At 42.5% G+C, this 27,996-nt stretch overlaps 2 protein-coding genes across 2 annotated transcripts in view; one reads left to right on the forward strand and one right to left on the reverse strand.

The window, feature by feature from the left end:
• The window catches only part of PLEKHA8 (pleckstrin homology domain containing A8), a 30,232-nt gene extending 10,457 nt beyond the window's left edge, over positions 1–19,775 (reverse strand). Inside the window, exons 1-10 of the mRNA XM_040068543.2 lie at positions 19,689–19,775; positions 9,581–9,697; positions 8,788–8,943; positions 6,965–7,086; positions 5,646–5,804; positions 4,878–4,918; positions 4,039–4,196; positions 1,418–1,577; positions 920–1,005; positions 223–281 (exon numbers count right to left, since the gene is read on the reverse strand). Coding sequence (XP_039924477.1) covers positions 223–281; positions 920–1,005; positions 1,418–1,577; positions 4,039–4,196; positions 4,878–4,918; positions 5,646–5,804; positions 6,965–7,086; positions 8,788–8,943; positions 9,581–9,697; positions 19,689–19,728 — 1,098 coding nt within the window. The 5' untranslated portion in view covers positions 19,729–19,775. The remainder of the gene's footprint in view (positions 1–222; positions 282–919; positions 1,006–1,417; positions 1,578–4,038; positions 4,197–4,877; positions 4,919–5,645; positions 5,805–6,964; positions 7,087–8,787; positions 8,944–9,580; positions 9,698–19,688) is intronic.
• Positions 19,776–20,420: 645 nt separating this feature from the next.
• On the forward strand, positions 20,421–27,987 carry FKBP14 (FKBP prolyl isomerase 14). Its single transcript, XM_040065796.2, has 4 exons — positions 20,421–20,629; positions 23,240–23,391; positions 26,147–26,274; positions 27,564–27,987. Exons 1-4 carry the CDS (start codon positions 20,421–20,423, stop codon positions 27,720–27,722), a joined length of 648 nt encoding a protein of 215 aa, XP_039921730.1. The 3' UTR covers positions 27,723–27,987.
• Positions 27,988–27,996: the final 9 nt, after the last annotated feature.

The raw sequence follows: 27,996 nt of genomic DNA on the forward strand, positions 1-27,996 counted from the left end.
GTATTTTATAAGTTTGCACACAACTGGATTTATTAAACACAGCATGTACTGTCAGAACAGAATTAGGGGCACTTCAGTGCAATAATCTGACAGATGGCAACATTATCAAATATTAAATAACCTTTCAGTATTGAATCCTACCACAAAGATTCTTGAGTGCTAGTGTCTAAAGTAGATATTTTGTTTAAAAAACTAAAATCAGTGGTAGAAATAAGTTGTTACCTTGATGTTCCCTACAAAATCCATTTTAACTGGAGCAAAAACAGTTGGTCCCAGCTTGTCTAGTGGAAAAGAAAAAAATAAAAGCCATATTTTAAAACTATATCTTTTTCCAGTTCTCATGTTTTAGTAAGAAATAATTTAATTTACTCCTTTAACAATCCTTCTAAATGGCAGGAAAATACTAAATGAATGACAAACTGGTATTTTTCTCTGGTATAAAACCAATCCATCCCAGTTGCTACAAGTTTTAAAATACTCTGACCTATAGTTCAAAGTCTTCAAAGGGCTCACAGGGCCATCACATTCACTATGTGCAGGGGTCAAGCCGGTGGGAGGCTGTGCTAGGTGTAGATCAAAGTCTTAGGAAAAATCAGATGGAGAGTACAGCTGATGGTGTGCTGTCAGCTGTACTAGACTGTAAGGCATCTATGCTGCTTTTCTGAGGGGGAGAAATTGCTGTTCCACACAGACACCCAGATTGCCAAACAGCCTATATGTGGGTCCCATCTAAATGAAAGTGGATCCTCTTTAAAGCAAAGGGGTAAGAAACATGTTCTGGTACCAGTCAAACTGATTCTGCTGATACTGGTTCTACTATATCATTTTAGTGAAGAAATAAATTTTGCAACCCAACTGCTCCACCTTTGCTTGCTGCTAGCAGCAGTCAGAAGGAGTCAGGAGAAAAGAAGCTGCTTACCCAGAACAGGAACAATTGCATAACACGACTCCAGGAACTCCTCTGTCGGTATGCCCTCCTCCTCCCGAAGCTCAATATCACTGAACCTGGTGTCCAGGACAAGCAGAAAATATTGTTACCTTAACAATTCTTTTTATGTCACTTCCAAAAGCAAAATTAGATTTCTTGTCCAAGTCATTTGCACAGAGGTAAAATTTATCGACATGAAACCACCAACATGGTTTTTGTTTTACTATGTTGAAGTAACTGACTGCAGAGAACACACATTGGGTGGTGTGCAAGCAAGGCCTGCAATTACAAACAAGTGAAAAAACCTTCCCACTTTGCTCTGTACAGCTAATTTTACAAAAGATATCTTCTTCCAATTACTGTGCTGTAGGCAGTCTTGTTAAATAATCTCAGTAAATACAGCTTTTCAGACAGAAAAGTCTTAAAAATAAGTCAATTAAAGGCTTAACATTAAGTTGCAATAATCCTTTTAATTGAAATCTGTACTACCTATTGCTCATGACACTGAAGAAGGTAGGAGAAGCATTTTCATTTCTTTCTTCCTCACACAGAGTCAATCCACTTAAAGAATTTGTTTCCAATTGCAGCAATTTGTGGGCACCACCGATTTCTATAGCTTGCAGCTTGTCCTCTCCATTGTCTTTACTGCCTAACATTTATAGGAAACAAACAAACAAAAAAAAAAAAACCAAAAAAGAGAACAGTTACATAGACATATTGTTATTCCTTTTCATCACTATGCCATTCTGTTTGAAGGAAGGCACTTGGATACCTGGATAACGGAAGTTTAAAACATCCCTACCAGCACCACTGCTCTCATTGCAGGTTTGGTAGGTGCTCAGACCACATTTCAATCAGTCACTCCCATTTCTTTTAATCAGACAGACAAGCACCAGGCTGCAGTACAGGTGAGCCCACACAACCTCAGCAAGGACAGTCTTGTGAGAAAGAAGAGCACTGAAGAAGCAATTTGGTGCAGCAGGGACCTGACTCATCTCCTTGAAAGGAAGATTGCTTCTCACATGGTTGTAATTTTCCCAGTATTGCCAAAGTGCCACAGTTCATTTTCAAAAGCAAAAGAATAATAAAACATGTTTACTCCTTCTGATAGGTAAGCAAACTGGCTGCTTAGATGGACTCTTGTCTGGTATCAAAGGCTGTAATATTCTCTCTATTAATATCTTTAAAGTTTCCCAGAAAAAGATCCAGGTACATCTTCCCCACTGTGGTCTATTTTATTTCTCCTCTGGGGGCAAGTACATCTGTTTCACATACAGCACAAGGAAGACAAAGGAAAGACAAAATCTTTCATATAGATTCCATACACGGTAAGACCTTCTGACCTCATGGAGAACTTCAGAGAACAAGTAAAGAAGCAAAAATGATTCACAGCATCTGCATCATACAAGTCACAGCTACAGCACATCTTGCTGCCAGACTGTCAAACTAGCACCCAGGATTTCCCAGGGAACCTGTCTTTCCAGGAAAGGAATACTTTCAAGTGTCAGTGAGGATTAGAGAGAGACCTGAAGTGGAACTGAGCTTGAAGCTGCAAGGAACTCTCTTCCTCCAAGTGACAACTGGAAGCAGGCTTACAGCAGTCCCTACTAGTTGCAGAACCACTGAACAAACCTGGTGCTGGGTGAAAAGAAAACCCCTCATACCCAGACCAGCCATTCTACTCTAGGCAGAATAAAAATGGCCTCAGACATCACTGATTTTCACAAGCAAAGCGTTTCTGCCACGGAATGACAGAGGTTTGAGCAATACCACTGATGTGTCCTTCACCAAGTCACACAGGCTGGGGGGTAGAGAAACAGCCCAAGTCCGCAGTGACCCTGCAGGTGAGCTGTGCAAAAACCCTGGGTCCACTGAAATTTCAAACACAAACACTGTAAGCCCTAAGTGATAGAGAAATTTGCTACGGGAGTTAAGTGCTCAAGCTCTTTTAAAGACTGACTGCTCTTAAAAAAGGGGAGAGGGAAGGAAACGTATCTGAGAAAGGACAAAGCTCTTGGGGTCAGAGGGAGCACCCAGCTACAGCCATCAGCGAGACAAAGCCCTTGGGCTGGCTGGGTCAGCCCACCCTCTGTGGATGGCCCTGCACCATCCTGACACCCTACAGTGACAGCAAAACTCTGCAGCTCCAATGTGTGCACCCAACAGGGGGTAGCCTCTTCTCTTTTGCGCACAGGAACCACAGTAGCTAAATGACACCAACGACTTGAAGTAGTTTGATGTCTTTGCTTTAGTGCTGTTTTATTGACATTATGCTAAATGGTGTCATGTGTGTGTTATTCTGCAGGGACTTGCCACATTACACAGTACCAACCCCAAAAATGGGAAAAACTCCCAAGAGAACCCAAAAGGGCAAAAATCACTATTATCATTAACTTGGACTTAAAAACTTCTGCTGACTCACTGACTGCATATTTATATTTTGGAATAACAGCCAGGCAGAAAAACCCACTGTTCAAGAACAGTACAGTCCATTCAACAGGATGTGCAAAAATCATGTTACATCAATAGTTATTCAAATTAAGCAGCCCTTAACAATATAACCATACTGGAGGGAATTTTATACTGAATTAGTTCAACAGGATTTCACTGAAGTCACACACAAATCTCAGTTTGATGTTACTGCTAAGACAAAAGAAGAAATAAGATACTTTCTAGGATACACTTAGCTGCAGAAAAAGGGTTAATTTTCTGTAAACATTTGTCAGAGCAATCCAGAGTTACTAGAAGTTCAAGCCCTCAGACAGGCACACAAAGCTTCCACAGCCCCTTCTGACACCGCAGCCCTACATACTGGCAGGGAATAATGTATCTGTCCACAGTGCACAGAGAGCCCAAGCTCTGCCTGGCTGTTTTGCTACACACATCAACTTGTCCAAAAACAAATTTTTGATTTCCTTTTCCATTCAGTCCCATCAACAAAGGCAGCAGGAGCTATGCTGAGAAAACTTGCAAGGGGCAGTGTCAGACTAAAAGACTGATATTCTCTCTCCGGGAAGTCAGGGATCAGCAGTCTCACAAGGAGCCTACACCTTCCTTAATTTATACCTACAGAATAATCATCCTGGACAAAAGACTATGCATATACTTACCTGCCAAATCCTTTGCTACATGATCTTCAGCATAAACATCACCAGTCCCCTCATTTGTTTCCAAGTTTAGACTTTTCATACTTTTAATAACTGCTTGCTCTTGATGGTTAATTTCTGCTTTTACACAGCCATTTTCACAGGGGTTCAATTCCACCTGCCTGAAGAAAGGGAAAGAATAATATTTAGCCCATAATGCATTGCTTGGTAAGCTTCTTCCTGTGAACACACAAATAACAAGAGAAAAATAGTTGACAGAAGTTACAGGCTGTCACAGGCTGCTCTGAGCAAAGAACTTAGACCTAAAATGAGAATGAGGCAGCTTTTTGCAGCAAAGAGGATTAAAAATTCAACCTCAGCTTGCAGAGTTCAAATACATTTACAATGATCTTTATTAAAAAGGTACATAGTCAAAAAAATACAATTACAGAAAAGAAAATTGCAGGCAGGTATTGTAGCTTCTAGAATATCCCCTCATTAGTACTTTAAAATATACATCCTTGCCACCTACACCAGGAATCAGTGTGCTCACCATCGATGATTTTTATGAGCTTACAGAGTGGAATCTAAAATGCAGGAAGGAGCACTGAGGTGGGAGAGAGTTGGCTGGTGATGGAGCAGTAAGACACCAAGTGGACTGCAGAGAAAAATGAAGGGGAAAGGGCTGATAGAGAAGAGACATGAACTGGGATGAGCCAGATCCCTTTTGTTTCACCTGCTTCCAAGTAGGCAGCTCAGAGTGATACAATTCTGCCTGCATCCAGAAAGAGTAGAGTAGCAATAAGAAAAGAACAGCCAAACACAGATCAGAAAGAGACTGACAGTGAAGACATCAGTTATACCTTTCTGTTGAGGTGTGACTGGACAAGACAGAGTGCTTTACCTGTAAAGAAAAAAAAAAAAGAAAAAGGAAAAGAAAGAAAATCAGAAGATTTATTTCAGAAGATAGTTAGCAAGTGTCAAATGAGACACCAGATAGCATATGGAAAAGAAACAAAACAGTGAGTTTCCTTTGCAATGTTTTCTTTACTTAACAAAAAAGTTTTCAAAAACCAGAAGAAATATGAGGTAGATATCAGGTATGGTAAAGCAATCTCATTTCTCAGATGCAGTCATGCATCTGCCTTCCTACTGTTTGCCAGAGATGCTCCATATGTAGTTATGGATCCAGGATTCAAGAAAGTGGCCTTCTCATTAGAAAGCTAAATTCATCAGCTCCGAGTGGCATATTAGCACATATCCAATACTGCTGTAGCTTAACAGTCCTAATTGCTGTGAGCTCCCATGTGGACAAACTTGCTGTAGAGCCAAGGTATTTTGAAACATCACTGTATGACTTTCTGTGAAACACCACTGCAAAACTTTCAGGCCCTGAAAGTTAATGTTTAATGATTTTCACCCGTCATTAAAGGTTAAGAGACTGGTCACTGCTTATTAAAAAAATGGCCCTACCTCACTTGCAAACCACAAGAAATAGCAGAGTATGTCCAGTGTAGGATCAGTAGCTATGATATGGGTAAAAAGGCATTCCCTACTTCTACAAACACTAGTTTTGACAAAAAGATCCATTAGCATCCCTGCTGAGGCTGAGAGAAGATACTGGCCATTACCTTGCTTGTTCTGAGAACTGCTAAATTTGGGGATCCAGGTGGGGTCTGATGCAGTAACTCAGAAGTGAAGGCAGTATTTGCAATCTGCATACATTCTTCAAGAGTCTTCAGAAAAGTGTCACAGGTTGATTTCAACAGAGCTCCCATATCAATCTCACTCTGTGGGAAGAAATCAATTGGAAGAAATAGACTCACCACAGAAGATCAATTTGGAGCAACTAATATCTGCAAAGCCCACAGCTGCTACAGTTGTGATTTCTGGTTAACATGAATTAAAATTCAATGTGTCAGCTGCTCAGAGAACTGGCATCACGTATTACCGTGGCTATGACCCCTTGCAGTGTTACCACTCTTGTCAGCCTCTCAGTACAAGAAGTTTAGTATGCTTGTGTTTTGAAATCAGTGCCTCTTAGTTACCTATCTTTTTGGTGTTAGAAGGGCATGAAATACTAAGCCTGATTGTATTCAACAATGGCATTCCCAGAAACACCACTGACAGGAGATTACAAATTAAACAGATGCAGAATGATCTGCAGATAATCATTTCAAAAACCCCATGGACAAAAAATTATTGCAAATGACAAAAATGCAGAATGAGGTATCGCACTGTCTCTTCATCTCTGCAGAGTGAGTTATTGTTGCTGAAACACTTTTAGCAACAAATCTTTGCAGTTAAGTGCCAGTAAGATCAGGGAAAGAGTCTTCCCCCAGATGCATGAAATACAAGCAGAATAAACACCACATTGCAGGTCAACACCTGTGAGCTGCAAGTTCTAACAGTGCCTTTTAGTCATTTGTACACCACATCATGCTTCTGCACTGTCTTTTAATTCACCTTAAACAGTTTTTCAGGTACCTTTACAGATGGTTTAGACAAGCAAATGATCAACCTTCAGGTGTTTTGCCTGCTTGTTCTGCACCTGAGCACCCATCTCTCCAGTGTTTTGTTGAGCAGGGTATTAACGATTCAGGCAGAAAAATGTGTGCTTCATGCAAATTATCTTTTTATAAAAGATCTTTTACTTTTTTTGATCCACTGTAAACACATGATCACATACAGAGGTGTTACTGTCTGGATCACGGGTATCAGATTTCATCTCACTACTTGCTAGCCCAACAAAGGACAAGTCATTTACAACAATACAGGAAGACTCCATTTAAACAACAACTGTTGTGTGAGCACTATATTTCCCCCAGGTTCTCTGCAGAAGGAGGCTGCAGCATTAAGCAACTGTGAGTGAATACTACATTGGTTACTCAGAAAAGCTTACGTGCCCAAGACTTCACAGATGTGGTCTATAGCAAAAATAGAGGTGTACCTCTGGTTCTGACAGAGAAATGCTGGCTTCCTTGGTTTTATGCACTTGCTGAACAAGGAGGTTACAGTACAGTCTAAGTTCAGACATTTTAGTCTTCAAGGCTTCTGTGTTTTCGGTGAACTCTAAAAGTCAAGCAAAAGAAAAGTTAAATTTACTGTATCCAATGCAAGGCAAGTACACAACATTTAGTCTTAGCAGGCTTTTTAAATAGGACAAAAGCCCTACATATAATATTCTTTGTTTTCACAAAGTAGTTTAAGGTGCAAGCAATAGCATTGTTCAGATAGGGTTGTAGGTAGAAAACACAGGACATAAATGATGCATTCTTCCAACAGAAAGGGATTAATTTAATACAGATATCCTTGAATCATGGTATGAAGGAGGTTGGAAGGCACCTTTGGAGATCAGCTAGTCCTACTGCCCTGTTCAAGTAGAGTCAGAGCAAATTTCTTAGGTCTAGTCAGGTTTTGAACAATGCCAAGGGTGGAGACTATACAACCTCTTCTGCACAGCCTTTCAGTGCTCCCTCATCTTCAAAACATAAACATTTTTGTTTCAATTGAGTGGTTTGTATCAAAATTCATGCATATTTTCTCTTGTTCATTCACTGAGAAGACTCTGGCTTCATCTTTTTTATGCTCTCTCACTAGATATTTCCTTATATCATCTTAGCAGCCCTTTTGCTGGACTCACTCCAGTGTGTCCATATGTTTCTTGTACTGAGAAACGGAGAGTGCAGAACTGAGACTAATCCAGATAAGATTAACAGTCATTCTGAGATTTTTCAGAAGTAATGCTTTTGATCTTAGAGTCCCTGAATTATAAAATAAATTGTCTGTTAGAAAGACTAATGTGGTTTAGTTCTGCAAATAGGTCACTAGCTTTTCACCCTGTGCTACTGTATGTCACTTTACAGATATAACTTTGTTCTGCTTCTAGGCACTGCACATCAGATCCCCACCTGGCAAAGGACTCTACAGTAGCAACTTCTGCTCAGTTCTGACTCAGTTTGAACCAGTAGATGCAAAGCCTGGCGATAACACACATAAGGCTAAGAGGAGCAGCAGGGAATCTTCACCTCATGGAAAGGGAGGTGCTCACCACCCCCTGAATTTGCTCAGGACATGAATAATTTGCTGTTTTCCCATCTTCTGTATAGTCATTGTAACAAGGTTAAAGCATGAAGCCTCACAATGTTCTGGACTAATGCCACACTTGAAAGTAAGAGGAGTTTTCACTGGGGAGGGAAAAGTGAGATTGCTGGTGAAAGCAAAGCAGCAAGTGAATTAATTTTCACAGCCTGACCATGATCAGATTTAAGTTTCTGAATACTAACAGATTTGGAACCCAGTGCAAACCTTTTCTTAACTGCTGAGGCATTCTCAAAATGCAGAAGACAGCCCAGACAAAATATGGGAGGAAAGGATGTGAGGAACTCCAAAGCTGAAGAGACACTGATGTGGGAGGCTGGGTCATCATGTTCAGACAGCTGTACAAGATGGGGGTCTTACATTCTTGTACAGACTGCATCACAGTGATCCCTAGCTGGGGCCTATTCACTCACTGTACTTACAGAATCCATCAGCACATGGTTTTCAAATTATTTTTATACAGTGTATTTTAAGAAAAAACCAAAGTTTTCAAATCCCTGCCCTGAAAATCAATACCTGAAATTTCTCGTTAATATTCTCACATGTCTTAGCTTTTAGCAGAACGAAAGAACTGAAGCACAGGCTGGACACTGAAGTTGTATGTACATGCACTAGGGAAAGCATGGGGAAATATAAAGCAAACATTATGTGCCAGCAAAAGGGTGTTCTTGCCTTTTTCCTTCTGTGTCCTGCTGTCAGTCAGGCAGGCTTTGGCAGTTCCGAGTGCAACCAGCCACTTTTGCCTTTCAACTGCATTTCTTGCCTTCAGATAGAAGTACTGCTCCCCTGGGATAATCAGGTCCATCCGTGTGTTATCTGCAGGATGAACTAAAAGCAACACAGATTTCAGACCAGCCCCTTGGCCCTCCCCAGCCCAGCCAAACATCCCAACAAATGTATCAGGCAGCAGCAGTGAACAGCAAATGAAAGAGGAAGAATCTATGGCCCTAGCTTCCCTCAATGCTGTTTCATGACTTCTCTTCTGAGTTAGGGAATGGACAGGACACACGTGTGCAGCTATGAAAGACAGTTTTGTGATCAGTATAATCTGAGAGTCATTATGGAAAGGGCATCCTTTTCTGGCAAGACTCTCTTTCCAGCCCTTAACTGAACCTCAAAAATGTGGCAATATGACTGAACAGACCTAGTACTGAAGTTTATTATTCTTGTTTCAGGCTTCAGCTCTGGGTTTATGAGGAGTCATTTGAAGCTGTGTGATGTTCCACCATAGCTCACGAAAAAGAGTGACCCATCTGCACGTAGAATACCCATGATATTAGAGGCTTGCAGTTCTCTCAACATATTCAAAATACTATGGTATAAAAACTCACACATATATCAAGTTACTGCAAATACATACCAGAGAAATCAAGCTGCCAAATACCTCTTGTCACCTGAAATCTCATCTTGAATGTAACATTACTGGAAAACTTCCTGCAGCTGAGTGTTACTGTATCTTAGTTACCTTGAATTTCACAAACAGCCATTTGGATGCTTCCCTTACAACCTTTCCAGGCATCTTCCTGAGAGTCATAATAGGACAGGATGCCACCACAGAGAAGGAACCACCGAGGCTGCCAGCCTGAAAAACAAAACGGCATTTCTCAATTACACCTCTCCCCGCAATTCCACCATCTCTTTCACTTGAGACTTAGGGCAAATATGGCCCCAAAGATTCTCGGTCCCCCTGGAAAACGAAACCCTTTGGAGTATTAAGATTTGTGAACAGACTCGGATGTTGTACACCACAACCATTGCTTGCTGGCACCTACATGTCCATTCTGCACACAGCTGGACCTCAGCAGTATGTGTTCTTGAGATGCCATATGTTATTTTCAGTAGTTTTGCTAACACAGCATTGCTGACTCACTTTCTCATCCAAAACCACCTCCTCAGTTCACCACCCCTTAATTCCTTCCACCACTCCTCAACCCACCTCTTCACTCTTCCCAAAAGCCACCCCCTGCTGTCTTGCCTTACAAGTCTTCCTCCCTCGAAGGAAGGGTTATCTTGAAAAACAACATGTAAGAATCTCTTAAAAATCAGAGGAACAGAGGTGGATCTGTTGATTTCTGAACACCATCTTTCAGTTTCAACATCTCTTGAAACTCCTTGTGCTGCCCACATAAAACAGCCTTGAATTACTGACCTGAACTTCTGGATACCTTCCCAGAGAAGAACCAAAACACAAGGCTAGACCCACACCAGTGGTTCTGAACACACTTTTGCCCGCCCTGCTGCCCAAGTTTATAAGTACATTATCCTTTTTTCCTACTTTTGGAAGCACTACAGCAGTATGAAAAGATAAAACCAAACACAACCTGACAGCCACCATTTATGTCTAATTAAAAAGTACAAGCTCATTAACTTAAGAAGAAATGAGGCAGCAACGTCACTGGAGGAAAGCAGCTTTAATTACTGAGCTGCAACAAGCTTCCCTGGCCAGGTCCAATGGATTGAGATTCTGACACTCCCACACTGTGCCAGCAAACCATCTCTGGAAGGAACACTTGGACAAGACTGTGTGTGCCACATGGCTCTTAGATAATTTGGCAGAGGGTCCTCACTTCTGCTGTCCCCTGCACCAGGGCTCTGCCAACCAACCCTGTGCTGCAGGAGCCCAGGCTGGCCTTGGACTGATTATCACACTGGAGGAATGACAGCTCCTTTCGGGCTGAAAACTGTTTTTTTAGACTGCTGCTGAAACCAAGCACAATGCAGTTTAAGATTAGAAAAGCCTAAAGCCTCAGGCTAACAGCAGAAATATAGTCTGGCTTGCCCCTCCTCTCATTTTTTTTTTAAAATCAATACCACTGCATTCCATCCAACCCAGTTTATAGATTGCTGAACCCTGTGTGGTGGCTGGAAAATAAATTAAACATAAATATTATTTCATTCTCTTCCATTATTTCCTAGAAGAATATAAAAACATCAAAAATCTGAAGTATTCTCAACACCTCTTTTCTTTATATGAAAGGGGGGAAAGAAATCACAACAATGAGAATTTAATATATATATATATATATATATATATCTATCTCAGCAAGACTGGTTGCTGCTTGTCTTGCCTCCAAAATAAAGAAACTATCCTAAAAGTCACTATTGATATGTGGGAACTCACAAAAAAAAGGAAGTGATTGTTCAGCAGAGAGAAGCAGTTAATTGCTTCAGACACTCAATGGCACAGAACCAATTCTTTAAATAATGCACAGCGCCACAGTCAATACAAGCCTCTAATTCAGTCTGGAGTTCCTGCTGCTGCGCATGAATCATTTCAGCCATGCTCCTACAGCTTACAATTGCAGCTGATGCTCAACCAAATTGCATCCCATCAATCAAAGGGTTTGCAATCAATTAGCCAACATACAAATCACTCTGCCTCCATCACTTTGGAGATTGGTTAAAAATATGTTATGAATCAATAGATTTTTGAGACTTTGGTTTGTTTTCTTGGTTCTGGGTCTTGGGGTTTTTCTTGCGGGGAACACAGCAACTATCTATTCCTTTGCAGAAGCCAACTCTTCTTTAATTATTAGATACGTATTAAAAAGACTGTGATAGACATTGTTAACCTAGGACAATATATATTCTCACAACAGAATTGTTACACCAATAAAAACACATTTTTGTAAAAGGAAAACCAAACCAAACCAAACCAACAAACAAAACAAAAAAAAAAGAAAAAAAAAAAAAGAAAAAAAAAGGAAAAAAAAAGAAAAAAGAAGACTCACAGCAAGGTTCTGCCTGAAGATGCACTAACCACCTGGTACTCACTGACACCAAGTCAGCAGCCATGGGAAGGTTATCCTAAACAACCAGCTAAAAATAGCATGTGGCTGACAAATCATGGGCACTGCACAGGGATACAGTCTTTAATTACAGAAGCTTCATTTTTGCAGACAAGTGAAGAATGGAGGAAAGAAAAAATAAAACAAAAACCAAAGCAGCAAAAAGATACTTAGGCACTTCCAAGAACACAAGTCTTGGGTTTGTTCAGTGTTATTTTCCTCCCATAAATTGCCATAGGAATATTGCAATTTCTGGAAGTGAGCATTCAGATTTCACCTGATATGGAAAGGTAAAGCTGAACCTTTTAAGGTCTTACTGGTGCCAGCATTAACACAACTTTGAAGAAGAATTTAAGTCCATTATACTGGTGGTGCACAAGCTCGTACTTCCAGCATGTCATTTTAGAGGCATAGTACCATTATCAGTAAAAATTTACCTTGGTGGGAAAGGTATGTACACAAAAATCCCCAATAATGCACAAAGTACAATAAAAAGTGATTAGCAGCTTAAGGTCTCAGCCATAGAAGAGAGTGAAGATATTCCAGATGACTTCACAGGCACTGGTTAAAGTACATATCACACTCCTGTGTGAAACTTACAGTTAGTGCCTGCAGTACGTGGAAGATCTGATATTGTCCACTACAAAAGCAGATATTTAAGCAGTCTGTGCCTGCTAAGGATTCATTACTTGTTGAGAAGTTTCTGCAGAAAGAAAGATCTGCCTACTTCCATTACACTTCAGGAAATCTGGATGTAGCTATCACTGAGCAAACTTAACATTTCTTGATAACACAGCTGAAATTTGGACATAATTCAAACGTTAATGTTATACAACTCAGACTCCAGACAGCATTCCTTCCAAAGTGCCAAGCCTGAAGAAAAAAAAAAAAAAAAACCAACAAAAACAAACCCATTTGAAGACATGTAGATCATGTCAGACATCTACAAAGCCAAGCCATCTGGGAGAATTACATACTCAAGAAGTCAATTTGATGACCTGGAAAACAAGCTGCAATTAAGAGACGCCAGTTCCAGCTGCATTTCTAAAATGCATAAAGGCCAGACACCCAGGTTTTTATTATTGCTTGCTTTCCATGAGAATTATGTAACACTTTAGGCTTATTAATTTCTTGAGCTTCAGAATAAGTCACTGTAAAACTTCTGCAATAGATAGTCCTTGGACTTCTTTGACCCTAATTCAGACTTTAACTGCAGATAGGAGATAATTATGACCTTTCCATGTTACAACATCTGTCTAATAGGAGGAGTTAAAGCCACCATCACTTTCCTACTGCTTATAACAAGGGCAAGATCCAAGACTTAGCTGCAGGTGGCACAGCAGGACAAATCCCTGTTTTTCTGTGCCGGGTCACAGAAAAGTCCCAGAGTGGGTGTCCTGATAGTCAGAGCCATCTCACAGTGTGAGAATGAGCAATATCCATCGTTTCACCCACCCTGAGCAAATGTGAACTGTGCCATGTGCTCACTGTCCCACCATCTCCAGCTTTGTCTCCCAGGGGCAAAAGCACTGCATCGCCTGCCCAGGGCTGTGTCAGTGACTGATAACGACAAGAACTGCTGAAAACTCAGCTCTAGCAGGGCAAAGACACTGTGGGTCAACCACGCTTCTAGTCAGAAAAAGCAATTAGCAAGAATGTATCTTACACAGACCAAGCTTGAAACTTTTCCCCTTTTTTCTCATTCAAAACAGAAGAGTATCTTGATATAAGAATTTTGCACTCAAAACTGACGCCAACTTTTTCTACACAACCTCCTAAGGCTATCCAGTATTTTAGGAAGGGCAATCCCAGGTGCTGGAACACATTTTGCAGCCCTAATTCTATAGCAAAACAATTTGACTGGATAAAAATCCAGTGTGCATCCACGAGGGATAGCAGAAAGGCAGACAAGAGTGGGTGACAATCTATGCCTCTTCTTGAGCTATTATCCTGTCACTTAATGAGCAGCTTCTGGAAATGCCCATACTGCAATTTTACTTTGATTACATGCTTATTAACAGCAGGAATCAATACAAAAAGCCCCTAAAGGTAATGAAGTTCAAAGATTTAGCACTTTCCCATTGGTTTTACTTCTTAAAGCACTTGTTCACGGGACACTAGAGGTTCAAGAGAAGGAAGCTGGAGTGGGCTTTAACACAATGACCTTCTCCCAAAACGATTTTTATCACAGGGGTTCCACAAAGTCCACTTTTGTCTCAATCACAACTGTTAGGGCAATGTTAGCAGCACTGAAAAAGCATCCTGTCATCATAGGGCAATTGGGTTTGTTTGCAAACGATTTTATGGCAGTGAGCAGCCAAGGCACAGAGCGTACCAGCCGACAGGCATTTCTGAAAGGGATGCAGTGAAAAGGTGAAGGGCAGAGAGGGGATTGTGGTGGAGGCAGAAGTTCATTAATACAGGCTCACTGCTCAGACACGAATTCAAGTCATACAAAGCTCCTGGGAGTTTTCCTCCTCTGTTTATATTTCCCAGTGCCAGCAAACGAGCTGCTCCCCTCTCTGACCCCTGGTTATCAGGCCACACACTGAATGTATGTAAGCACATACAGATACCACATGATGGTATCTCTTCACCATCAGTCTACCACACCTTTGGTTTCTGTCCTACCCAGCTATTTCCTGCAATCACTTACTCACTTCAGTGCAGAGGAACAGAATGCAGAGGCACTGGTACTGCAGCATACCTGGCAGGGAACGCTGCACCATGGAGGCTCTGCAGCACTGCTCTAACACTTACAGAGGAGAGAGGGGACACCAATTTCCATTCCTGCAGCCTCATCATACCTTCCCACTGTGAGCACATTGCACAATTCCAAAAAGGTTGGACAAAAGCAAGACTTTTGTTGCATGAAGAAATGCAGAGGGAAGGGGAAGAAAATAATGAGAAATAAGGTAAAATCACACAAAGACAATTAATCAAAATCCAAAGAGAATTAACTAATCAGTCCCTGTAGTATCCTGCATGAAAAGTCTCATCCAGCTAGAACTGGCTGAGAGTCAGGCATCCATCTAAACCATAACCTGGATCCTGAGAGCAGCTACAGCCAGTAATAGAAGGCAGACCATTGCCCTGAAGGCAACAGAAACCTCAGCTGTCTAGGTCCACCTCCACAAAAGCCAGACTTCTAATTTTATACAGTTGGAACTTGGACTGTACCCAGAGGCTAAAATGAAGAGGAAAATTATAAAAGACTTTTTAGAACCAAATCTTTATCTAAGTGTGAAGTTTTTGATTAATTCCTCACATCTGGAAACAGAGGAGCTTATTTCCAGAGCTTGATATCAGCTGGAAGGATATGACCTAAAAGGTCAGATTTCTTAAACTCCCAAAACAAAGACTTGCTCTAAGCAATATCACGTGTATCCAGATCCAAGATACAAGAACTAATGCTTTTTCACATTTTCTTGAGCTCTACCCCCAAGTTTATTAAGGAATTCTGAATCATTAGAGACAAGAGTAATTTAAAGTTTTATGTGGAAGCTGAAATGTACTGCTTGGTGCTGGCTCTTGGTGTCTTGGGATAAACTGAAAAGAATCCAAAGTACAACAATAGACTGAGAGGGGATGATTACATACAGGTAGACGGGGAGAGCTAACTCAACTATGTAGCATGATGCAGCATCACTGGTGATGGCATGAAGGCGAGTCCATCACACCTTGAGGAAGATGAATTACTTAGGGTTAGAATTACTCAGCACAAATAAGGAAGTGGATATTTAAATATCAGGAAAAGCTTAGCTTCGTAAAGGAAAGTGATCAAAGCCATTTCATGGAGCATGTAACAAATACCAGGCAAGCCAGTGGAAGCAGTCATTATTTTTCATTTAATGATGAAGTTTCTTTGAACCCCACAGCCAGGAGCTGATCCATATCATCTCTTCCAGAGTTAGGAGCAATCCTGCCTGTGGCTAGCAATCCCAGGCAGGGTGTGTGCCTACACTGAAGATCTGAACTAAAGTGAACTTTAGCAGAAAGAAAAAAATCAATTTGAAAGTGCCAGGCTCTCTCACACACCACTGAAGGGAGCTCCCTGCTGTTTCCCAGCAATAGCTTACTCATTCTATAGACCTGATGAGAAAAAAATCGTAGATGCCTTTTACAAGGCAAACTCCAAAGACTAAATCAATTTATTTTATTAATCAGAAGTTATGCTCAACAAAGAGCATGCACTGCAGATTAAGTTCAGTTGGAGAGTCCCATGGGAGACAGTTTCCAAGCAGCAAAGAGCAGCGTTCACGTGCAGTTCAGCTTTGCTCTCTCCTGCAAGCAGCATTCCCCAGCTGGAGATCAGTCACGCTAGGACACCGCAGCCAGGATCTGCCTTTGATGCTGCCCACACCAGAATGGTTTGTGCTCAGCCAGGACTGCAGGCAACGGCAGCACAACAGACTGAGGAGCTCCAGGGAAGGCACCCGGTGACACTTCTGTCATTCCAACTGCTTACTACAGTAAGCGGTACTGGAACAATAGTTACACATCCATCCCCACCCCCACCCCCACCAAACAAAGCTAACATCAGATAGAGACTTTTGGCAAAGGATTTTTAAAGATCATGTTACATGCTTTGACTATAAGCTCAGCTGAGGCCAACTTACATGCCTGTGTGATTTAAGTCACCCTGCTCTGAATTTTGGGGATTAATAACTTGAAGTTTGCAGATGCATTATATGCAGATGTCCAAGAGAAAAAGGGCTGTTTCACTTTATATGATGATAATTCTGTTCACAAAGCTCCCTGCTCTCTTAAGGTTTTAACCAATTTAGTGGGGGAAGCATAGAAAAGAGCAATCGAAGGACACACACTGCAAATAAGATGCCAATGGATTTTCACAGGCTAGAGCTTCGTGAACGTATATCTGATCCAAAGTTGGCACACTTCACTTAAATAAAAGTAACACACTGAGAAATCACTATCTGGTAGCCATTGCTTTAGGGGACAGAAAAACGCTAAAAATCTCAGTTTTCTAAACTCAAGAGATTTCCAAGGTAGCACTGGAAACCCTGCATATCGAAACCATAATGTGAGTGCAGGATCAACACCAGAGGAAAAGCCCTACCTCCAAGCAGAAATCAGGTAATATTGATTTGATTTATTCTGATCTATATAAAGCAAACAAGTCCATTTATTACAAACAAGATAACTTGTTCAAGCAGCAAGGCAAACTGATCTTTCAACTGGCGACAATCATGGCGGGCTTTCTTTGCCCTTTGCCCACAGAAAACTAAACTTGTTTCCTATTTCTGAAACGTTCTTGCTGTCAGTAACTATGTAATTTGCAACACAGATCTAGCTCCCGGCCCAAGAGCTGGGAGGAAATACGTTGATGTGGACTTGACCTCTCATGATGGCAATGACATAAGACACTACAAAATCCAAATTCCCAGAAAAGACTAAATTACCAACAAACTCCCATCAGTTCCTCTCTCACAGCGAGAGGTAAAAGCCAATATTTTCCACAGTTTTATGCTTGTTCTTTTTTCAATGTCCTATCTCTTCTCTGACTGGGAGGGGTCCTCCTCATTCATCAGCACTGTGTTATTAGCACAGGCACACACCAACACAGAGAGATGACACACAACTTTCCTACTTTTTGCATGCATCATTTACACTATACAGCACCTGATTCATCAACACTGAGCAGCAGAAAAAAACTACTGGGGGCAGAATACTGGCAGAAACACTGTTCTGAATGACCTGTTGAACCCTCTTACTTCCCTTAATCCCTGAAAGGAGGCTTTCCTGTCTCTCACTCTCCAGCTCTTTGTTATTGCTACAATGAACATCACATTCCAGAAATTATATATATACATATATATATACACACACACACACATATATATATATATGCATAAATTTATAACTTAATGGCTTCAGGGCAGGAAGTCTTCATTTTACAGCAAAAGAAAGCACTAGTATGTACAGACAGCTTGCAGAACAGCAAATTTACTGTTCTCAAACACACCATGGGCATTCTACAACCTAGAGAAAAGGCACAGAGTGACCTTGATCACCACACTTAATAGAAGATTCAAGTTTCAACAAGAAATCAGAAGGATGCTTCAATTTTCCATCACAGATTTTCTCTCTGTTGACAGTAAAATCTCTTCTAGTTTTCACCCAGTACAAATCTTACATATGCAAGGAAAAGCTTCCTTCAATCTGCATTCCCTTAGGCTGACGTTTGCAAAGCATCATCCTTCTTCATGAAGGGTCATTTGAATGGAAGTGTTTATCAATGTGGCTAGCAAAAGAAAACTTTGATGAAAACAGAATATTTCTTACTCTTCATCTTAGCATCAAAACAGAAGACCAGCTGATCCTACCACAGGCACACTCAGGCACTAAATGTCAAATACCAGCCAGTTATCTACAACATGCATTGTTCCCCACAGACACACATTCCCAGGTCTCATGGCACAAAACCAAGCACAAGGGTTCCAGACACACCCCAGCATCTCAGCAATGCAAAGAAAAACACGTAAAAACTTCCAATCAACTGAACCATAGGTGTTTTTAGTATGGGGAAAGGACTAATATCACTACTACAGTTCTGCAATTCAAATGAAAAGGGCAAGCATAGCTACTCCTGCTGTCACTTCATAATTCAAGAGCATTCACAAATAATTAACAACAACAACAACAACAAAAATCCACGTCTGTTCACTGAAACCTGACAAATTTTGATTCTCATCTCAGAACACCTATTGCCTAAAGAGGAAAAGTCACGGCAATCTTCTAGCACAGCAATAAATCCAGTCTCATGCACCACTCCTGCACTCCCATCCCTACCACGTGAATTCAACACTCGCTTGTGCTGCAGCTTTTTCTTTGTTTAATTTCGATTTCCTACAGTTTCCCAGCTAACCAGAGAAGTGCAGCTGTTCCGGCCTCTCAGGAAAGAATTCAAGCAAGGCAGCAGCCCTTGTATATACACTACTGAGCAACACTTGCACCTGGCAACGTCAAGGTGGTCGTGGTTATTTCTCTTTGACCTTCAAGTTTCCAAACTGTTCCAACAAACCACAGAGAGGTTTGCACCTGGCGAGACCCCATCCACAACCCGAAATCACACGTCTCTGCCTCCCCTGACTCGAAGGCGTCCGGCAGTGGGCATCCCATGGGAACACGGGGGGCTTCTGACCCCACCACCTCTATCCTCCGCTGAGCAAACTCTGCCCACACACGGCTGCTTCCAATCTGCCACGAAAACCAAGCCTTCCGTGGCACAAGAACACACGAAAAACTAAAGTCTGGGCCTAGAGCTAGCAGGACAACCTCTCTCCACCTCTTCTCTCTCTCTCTTTTATTTTTTTTTTTTTTTCCCCACCCACTCCTTCTCATCCGAATTCCCCAAGTTGGACTGAGTGACAGCACCTTTTCCTCCCAGCTCTGAGGATGCCCCGAATCCCCGGCTCGCCTCAATAAAAGTTGCACGGGGGTGTGTGGAGAACGGGGAAGTTCGCTGTTCGAGCTGTGACCCAGAGCATCCAAACTACCTCGAACCCCAACCCACAACCCGGGGAGGGCGAAGGGCGCCCCGGACGGGCACCGGCACCGGGATAAACGCCGGGCAGTGACAATAAGGCAGCGCCGGGGCCGGTCGCCTGCATGGCGGAGTCAAGGGGCAGCGGTGACACGCACCCAGCAAACACAGTGACTATATATATATATATATATATACACGTATCTACTTGTATAGATGCATATATGAGAAGATGACGGCGCCCGTCCCGCAAAGGCTGAGCACGGGCAGGAACTCACCGCTCAGGTAGTTGGTCCACTTGTACAGGACCCCCTCCATGCCGGCCGGCCCCCGGCCCCATGCAGCGCGGCCGCCCCCCGGCGGGGTCACGCCGCCCGCCGCCGCCCGCGCTCCGCCGCGCCGCCGCCACACAGCGCCATCGCGGGGGGGCGCGCGCCCCGCCCGGCCCGCGCCGCGCCCGCCCCCCGCCGCCGCCACCGCCACGCTCCCGGCGCAGGGAGCGCCGCAGCAGAGCGGCCCCGCGGCGCTACGCCAGCGCAACCCGCGCTGTGAATCGCGGCCCGCGTGACCGCCGGGAGCCAGAGGAGGGCGGAGGGAGGCAGGCGGGGAACGCCCAGAGCAGGTGGCCGCTGGCGGCCAATCCGAACGCGCCCTCGCCTCCGCCGCCGCCCAATCGACGGCCGGCAGCGGCCGGCTCTATTGTGCGCGCGCTCCGCGGGGCCGCCCCGCTCGCCGGCGCCGTGACTTCCAGGAGCGCCCGGCCCGCCCACTCTCCCTCGGCTGTCCGGGCCCGCCGATTGGATGGGCCGAGGGACGGACGGGGGCGCGCCCCAATGAGCGACAGCTCCTCCTGAGCTCGCCCAGCAGGGAGCCAATCAGCTCGCGCGCCGCCGGTGCCGGGCCGTCGGGAGCCGGGGGCCGGCGGCGGTGCGCGCCGCTGCCACGTCGGACGGACCGGCCGGGCTCGGGCCGCGGGATGGCGGCACGGTGAGAGGAGCGAGGCGGTGGCCATGGCGGCGGCGCTGCTGCTGCTGTGCTCCGCCCTGCTGTGCGCGGCGCTGGGCTGCGCGGACGCGGCGCTGATCCCCCCCGCGGCCGACGTGAAGGTGGAGGTGCTGCACAAGCCTTTCCTCTGCCACAGGAAGACCAAGTGGGGGGACATGATGCTGGTTCACTACGAGGGCTACTTGGAGAGGGACGGCTCCATGTTTCACTCGACGTAAGTGAGCGGCGCGTCTTCTCCGAGCTAGCGGCTGGCTGAGCTTGCGTCGGGAAAGATATATATATATTAGAGTCATGGAATGGCTTGAGTTGGAAGTGACCTTAAAGATTCTTTGACCCTTCCACTAGATCAAGTTGCTCAGAGCAACCCCATTCGACGCGCCTCTGAACGCTGCTGAGGTTGCTCAGAGCCCCATCCAGCCTGGCCTTGAACGCCTCCGGGAATGTCAACTTCCCTGGATAACCTGTTCCAGTGGCTTACTACCCTCACAGTAAAGAATTTCTTACTAATATCTAATCTGAGCCTACTCTCAGTTTACAGCCATCACCTCTTGTCCTATCACTACGTGCCCTTTTGAATTGTCTCTTTCCATCTTTCTTGTAGGCTCCCTTGAGGTAATGGAAAGGTGCAATTAAGTCACCCTGGAGCTTTCTCTTTACCAGGCTGAACAACCCCAGTTCTCTCACCTTTCCTTGCAGGAGAGGTGCTGTTCCATCCCTCCAGCAATCTTGGTGCATCTCCTCTGGACTCGCTCCTTTATGTATATATAAACATATATATTTATTTTGATATAGATGATCTTTTCTGGTTGTGCTTTCCTGAATCCAGACCTCTCACAGAGGTCTGCAATCCATCTGCGATTAGCTCTGTGGGGGAGCATTTTGTCAGGGGCAAGTGGTATTTTGGTTTTTTTTTTACTCCTCCCTCCCCAAATGCCCAAAACTTGTGTTTACTTGTGAGCAACGAAACAAAAGCAATGCACGAATGCCATATTTTTGGGGGAATAAAAGAGCTTAAATAACATTGCATAAAGTTATCATTGGGGCCCCTCCACTGCCACCTATTCTCAGAAAGTTTAGTGTGAAGCAGTGTCTCACAGTGCTGTTCAAGATGAACACCAACAGTAAGGCTTATCTCCTTTCCCAAGGTTATAAAATAAATCTTACTTAGCATTTGTTTTCTGGTCAGGCTGTAGGCAGTAGAGCCATGTGTCAGTTCTTAAAAGATGGGGATGCTATGCATGGAGCACCTCTCCTATGTGGAAAGGCTGAGAGAACTGGCATTGTTCAGCCTGGAAAAGAGAAGGCTTTGAGGTGACCTAATTTGGTTTTTCACTATCTGAGGAAAGATGGAGAGAGACTTTTTGCAAGGGCATGTCGTGACAGAACAAGGGGGAATGGCTTCAAACTTACAAAGAGCAGGTTAGGTTAGATTAGAAAGAAGTTTTTTACTCTGAGGATGGTGAGACACTGGACCAGGTTGCCCAGGGAAATTGAACACCTGGAGGTGTTCAAGGCCAGCTTGGATGGGTCTCTGAGAACCTGGTCTAGTTGAAGGTGTCCCGGCCCATGGCACAGAGAGGTTGGAACTGGATGATCTTTAAGGTCCTTTCCAACTCAAACTCTGTGATTCTCTGATTTAGGTGCAGGTTTTGGTATATGATCGCAGCGATTTAATAGGTCTTGTGCTGCGCATGAATTTCTGTTTGGTTTCTAAATCAAACCATTAGTTGAAAAAAAAAAAAAAAAAAGCGCTATATGTGTCCTCCCACTAGACCAGCACAATCACAGCTTTTCATTATTCTTTACCTGCCCCCTGCCCCCGACCAGACAAGTCAACATACCAGAACCACAGAAATGCAAATAGGAGGAAGAGCCAGAAATTCGAAGGAGTCTGCTAAGAGCTTGCAATGACTTGCTAATGCTGGATGTCCTCTAAAACATCAACGAAGTGTTAATAGTGGGAGACAGCAAAATACTTAAGTCTCTGCTGGCTGCGTGAAGGCTAGTTTTGCATACTAAACAAAAAAAAAAAGATGAACAGTTTTGCATGTTTATACTCTTGCAGACAATTCAACTAAAATCTCACTAATTTTCTCTTGTAGTTAACCTGCCTCTTTAAAAGGACTTCTAGTGACACACTAAAGTTTTTGTTGGTGACTAACTTCTGTAAGTGTTCTATTTTCTTCTTAAACACCTTTCTTGCATGATTAGTAAATAGAGCTTTCAAATTTCTTGTCTGTTAGTAGAGTGAAAGTAGTCTGGGTTATACCACCTTGTTAAATCTAAAGTTGAATGTTTTGCGTGCATTTGTGGTGGTTTTAGTTTTTTTCCTAGACTTATGTAGTTGTTTTGTTGGGGTTTTTTGTTGTTTGTTTGTTTTGAGTGTGTTTTTTTTTGTTTTTTTTTCCTAATGCCTTCTTTTGAAAAAGATGAGGCTGATTCTTTTAAGCATGTTAAAATGTATATTGCTATCATGACCATGCTGGTCTTGACTGTAGATAAGAAAAAAATGCCCTTCTAGTCTGATCAGTTTCCAAATGGAAGTAGGTGATCAGGGAAGTGAAGGTGGAGATCTGGGTTGATTAGTGTTGTCAAAAAAACCCCAGGTAAATGTTGTTTTATTTCTTTCCACTTCCCAAAGAGCCTTGTCATGCAAAGCATAAGTTTTAAGACTTTGAAAGCGTATGCCTTTCATTTAAGAGATGTCAAGGTGCTGAGTAGGTGCTGTGTTTTTAACTGTATATCTACATTATGAGCATATTCCTTCGGCTGCTTTTGGAACTTGATGTTTAAATACGAAGTGTTCTATTCCTTTCTTTTCCAGTCACAAGCATAACAATGGTCAACCGATGTGGTTTACACTTGGCATAAAGGAAGCTCTCAAAGGCTGGGACAGAGGGTTGAAGGACATGTGTGTGGGAGAGAAACGGAAGCTAACCATTCCACCAGCCCTTGCTTATGGAAAAGAAGGGAAAGGTAAAACATGTACTCTTGCTCTAATTGTTTCTAATATCTGTATTTTACTGTTATTCTTGGCCTAAGAGGTTAGCACGCTTTCAAGATTTCCAGGTTGATTCTGTTAAAGAAGAAAAATTGAGGGAGTCAAGTGCTCTTTCTAATAAATTTGTTTCCTGCAGTAATATCCATTAAGTGGCTCTGCAGTGAATGCAGGAAAAAAAAAAAAAACAAAACAGTACTGATGGCAGCTGCTTGTGCTGTATGTTCTAAATGTCTTCTGGTAGTGCTGTGCTCAACAGTGCCCTGCTTTCTCTTTTTATTTTTTAGGTGTGTTGTGGTGTTGTTTGTGGTTTGTTGTTTTTTCCCCTCCCTTCTTTTACAGTCAAGTGGAGGTGGTTGCTTAGGTAACATGGCTTGGCTTTTTGGCTGTTGGCTCTGTTTTTGTGGTAATACTTCATGATTGTGCATGTGCAAGCCTCATTCTTGCTTTCAGGTTTCTTTTAGAACCATAAGAGACTTCCTGTACTGCTGCCCAACCAGTTCTTAGATGATACAGTAAAAAGTCACTTTATTTCTCCATACAGGAATGTTAATTCTTTTCCTCTTACATCTATTTTTAGTTTGGTTAGTAGTCCTTGTTATCCACAGTAAAATGTGCATGGGCAGTCACATTGTCACCTACTGAAAATGCACTGACTGTTGTGCAGGCAGATATAAACATTGTCTGTAGGGTTTTCTCAACCTGTCTACTACTGAGGGTGTTTGGGGCTTTCCCTTTCAAATATTTCTAGATTCCTTTAACAGGAGGCCCAGATTTGGAATATGCAGTTAAGCGAGTGACAGCTTGAATGGTTCTATTTCTGCTTTATGGGATTTGTTTTAGTTAACTTTTTTTGGAGCAATTATGATGAATTTGTATGTCATGACAAGAGTTGCAACAAATGACCTAGGGTAGTAAAAGGTTCTGAAGCAGAAAGGATAAATGCCTAGGAACATACATACAGTCCATCCTGCTGATGTTCTCTCCCATCACTATGAAGCTGTTTTGGGAATGGGGACTGTTTGCATCTCTGTATCTTCTGGCAAGTAGGGCTGCACACAGGCTTAGGACTCCACATTACCTCATGCCAGGTAGTATTCATAGCTACAGCATACTCCATACCCTCCTTTATTAAATGTACCGGTTTAACACATATTCTTCTAGGAGCTCTGGTTTAGGGTTCAGGATACGGTATTAGAAGTAATCATGTTTCTAGTAGAGAACAGGGACCTTGTGGTCATCAGTTAGTTGTCTTTATGCAGGGCTCAGCTGCAAATTTTTCCACAAAAAGATACCAAATGCTGCAGTGGTCATGTAGTCATCACAGGCCTAATTGTTTGATTAACATGCAAAGCACTATAGTTGTTCTTCAAAGATTTCCAAGTCTCACCTCTGTGTTTAGTGCAAGAAGGTTAAACAGCTAAACATCGCTAACTGCTGTAAGAAATTACTTGCTTTAGGAAGACTTTGAAGTATTTGAGTATAATTATGTTGCTGTTTTCAAGTGATGCCCTTGAAGACAGAATTATTTCATTTTCTTCATGCTTTCCTCCAAATGCACACAATTTCGCTAGCCTCCCACCTTGGTTGCTGTCTGACTCATCATTTGAGTCAGATGCCTTTTCTGTAACACTCAAAAAATTACCTGTGTTCCAAACCCAAACAGGGCACTGTCCCCTGTATTTCCAGAAGATTCTGCATGTTTGTTCATCTGTTTTGTTGTAGAAATCTACAAGTTTGCTTGTTGCTGCAGCTCAGGGTGTATTTTAACACCATAGCTCCAAAGTGGTAGATGTGGATTATTTTTCCCTGTCTTCTCAAGGCACAGAAATATTTTTGGGGGTGGTGCAATCCAATATAGAGAGATATTTGGTCCTGTTCAATCTCTCTCTATATAACGGAGCAAAGCGATGTGCTGAAAGGTCTTTGACAGTAGCTTCAGCCATCAGCATGAGGGCATATCACATCTCTGTAAAAGTCAGTGCCTGATAAGCTGCAATCCTTGAGGTGTGGTGGCACTGGGGGAGTGCTCTGTGGGACTATCAGGAAGTTACCAGTCTGTTCACCCACATCACAGATGATGTTGTGATAACACGTGACTTGTGATCAGGTTTGGGTACTTAGTTTCTGCTGAGTGAGTGGAAATATCTTGGTGCTTTGTGCCCTGAGTGCAGAGATTGCTGTGGGAGACCAACATTGTCCCTGCCCTTCTGTCTTTCTCTGCAAAAGGGTTTTTCCCAGTGGCAGAACAGCAGATACAAGGTATCAGCTGGCAGTAGGGGAATTTAGGGGCTGTTGGGGTATCCAGAAGACTAAATTCTCCCTTTCCTGCTGCCCTGTACATTAGTCTTGGCTGTAGCCTGTCTGACTGTACAGTCTCCTTTACTGTTTTCCAGTTTAGCTGGCTCTGTCCATGAAAGAAAAAAAGGTTCAAGAACATTGTTTAACAAATTTGTGATGGTAATTGCTGAATAAGAGCTTGCATCAACGCCTACTATTCTCCAACAAAACTAGTTGCATCTAAAGTTGCATTTATGCTGTAAGGGCTGCTCTGAGTCCAGGCTACAGGCTGAAATGATTGTGGTCATCACTATTACAGGTACTTACCCTTACTAGTTCAAACTGCAGGATGCTTTGAAATTACTAGGCTTGCTGGAACATTGCTCTGATGCGTAGAGCTTTTGTATGGCCTTGAATATATAGTTGGTTTAAACTTTTCTCCATTTTGGGCAGGAAAAATTCCACCTGAGAGCACGTTGATTTTCAACATTGACCTTCTAGAAATTAGAAATGGACCAAGGTCTCATGAGTCATTCCAAGAGATGGATCTTAATGATGACTGGAAACTATCCAAGCAAGAGGTGAGTAGGTCATCCTTCTCTTGTAAGCAAGTCTAAGAGGATGGGAGAGTAGAAAAGAATGCACATGTATGCTGCACTGCTCTGAGCCTTGCATCCTTGTGAAAATTCTGGACTGGAGGTTCAAAAGAAGCCTTGCTAAGCTGAGGATAGGCATGTAACTCGTGCTGCATGCTTATGGGAGACTTGGATAAAGTAAAGCATCTTAGAAATAAAACCAGACTTCAGAGCTTTTTGGATTTAGTTGATGATGTATTAATAAACTGGAATTTCTTCTGCTGTACGGCAATCCTGTTTCATAGCATTCACTCTGTGAAGGACGTATTCAACATTATTCATCATCTGTTTGCCTCTCATTTTCAGACTTCTGCCTTTTTAGCAAAAGTGATCCATGAGAAGCTAGTATAAACCACTGAGTTCTTATTGTTTTGGGTGTGGTACAGTTTACTAGGCTCAGAAGGCTAATTAATCATTTGTACTATGCATCAGACAGTGTCGGTGTGTGTAATGTCTACATATTAGGAATGTAAGCAATAAACCTAACAAATTCCAGAGACTGAAGTGACTAAAGCAGACCTGAAACATGGCCCATGGTTCTTATACAAGTGTTATCTGTTTAATAGATGAATATGTTGGTATTGTTATTTTTGTAGAAGGCTCTGTGATTCAGAACACTTGGGACACATAGTTAAACCTTAAAAACTTCTTAAAACCAATCTGATGTTGTTGAAAACACTGCTTACCATTAGTATCTAGCTTAATTTAAGTGTTCCAGTGGTCTGTTTAAAACCTGCCTTGGGTCTTTGTCCTTAATATTTTTTGAGATAGCTAGAAATCTTTTAATGTATTTCCCATTGGAGCAGCAAACACTGAGATTGTGGACAGATTTCTGTGTATATCTGGGGTGGCTGTTTACATGGACTGGGTTGTCAGGGTGCTAGAATGTGGAAAAGCTGTCTCTGACCAATTGGTAGCTAATAACTTCTCCCCAGCTGTTTGTACTTTACTGTATAGACATCAGAAGACAGGCTGTCCTGACTCATTTTTTGAATCAGATACCATAAAGGTATGGCAACAGCTTTGCTAGTCTTACTGTCACTTCTGTCACTAAAGAGCCTTCACTCAAAGGGACTGCAGAATCAGTTAGACAAGTATTATTCTGGCTGTGGCACAGGAGGGGAGGTATCCTTTATCTAATACCAGCATCCTGAGCATAGCACCCCTCTGTTATGCTGTAGTAATCAATTCTTTCATAAGTCTGAAAATGTTCACTCTCACCTTTTGTCTAACAGGTGAAAATTTACTTGAAGAAAGAATTTGAAAAGCATGGAGCAGTGGTAAATGACACCCAGCATGATGCTTTGGTTGAGGACATATTTGATAAAGAGGATGAAGACAGTGATGGGTTTATATCTGCAAGGGAATTCACGTACAAGCATGATGAGCTGTAGAAAGAAAAGGCATGATTTTTATTGACACAAAGAGCAGTGATTTAGACTGTCTGGTTTTCATGTCATCTTAATTCTGTGTTTTGGAGTTGACAGTTGCTGTTGGCAAAGAAACCTTTTGTTTATTATATAAAAGAGAATTTGTATTCATTATGTACAAATGTTTTAAACTATTTCAAAGTGTGAAAATGTACCTCTTCTTATACAGCGAAGACTTGCACATCAGTGTTTTTAAAATTTTGTATTAAATTATTTTTCAGAAATGAAACAAACTTTC

This window comes from Hirundo rustica, chromosome 1 (genome assembly GCF_015227805.2).
Source record: "Hirundo rustica isolate bHirRus1 chromosome 1, bHirRus1.pri.v3, whole genome shotgun sequence".
Taxonomy (NCBI): domain Eukaryota; kingdom Metazoa; phylum Chordata; class Aves; order Passeriformes; family Hirundinidae; genus Hirundo; species Hirundo rustica.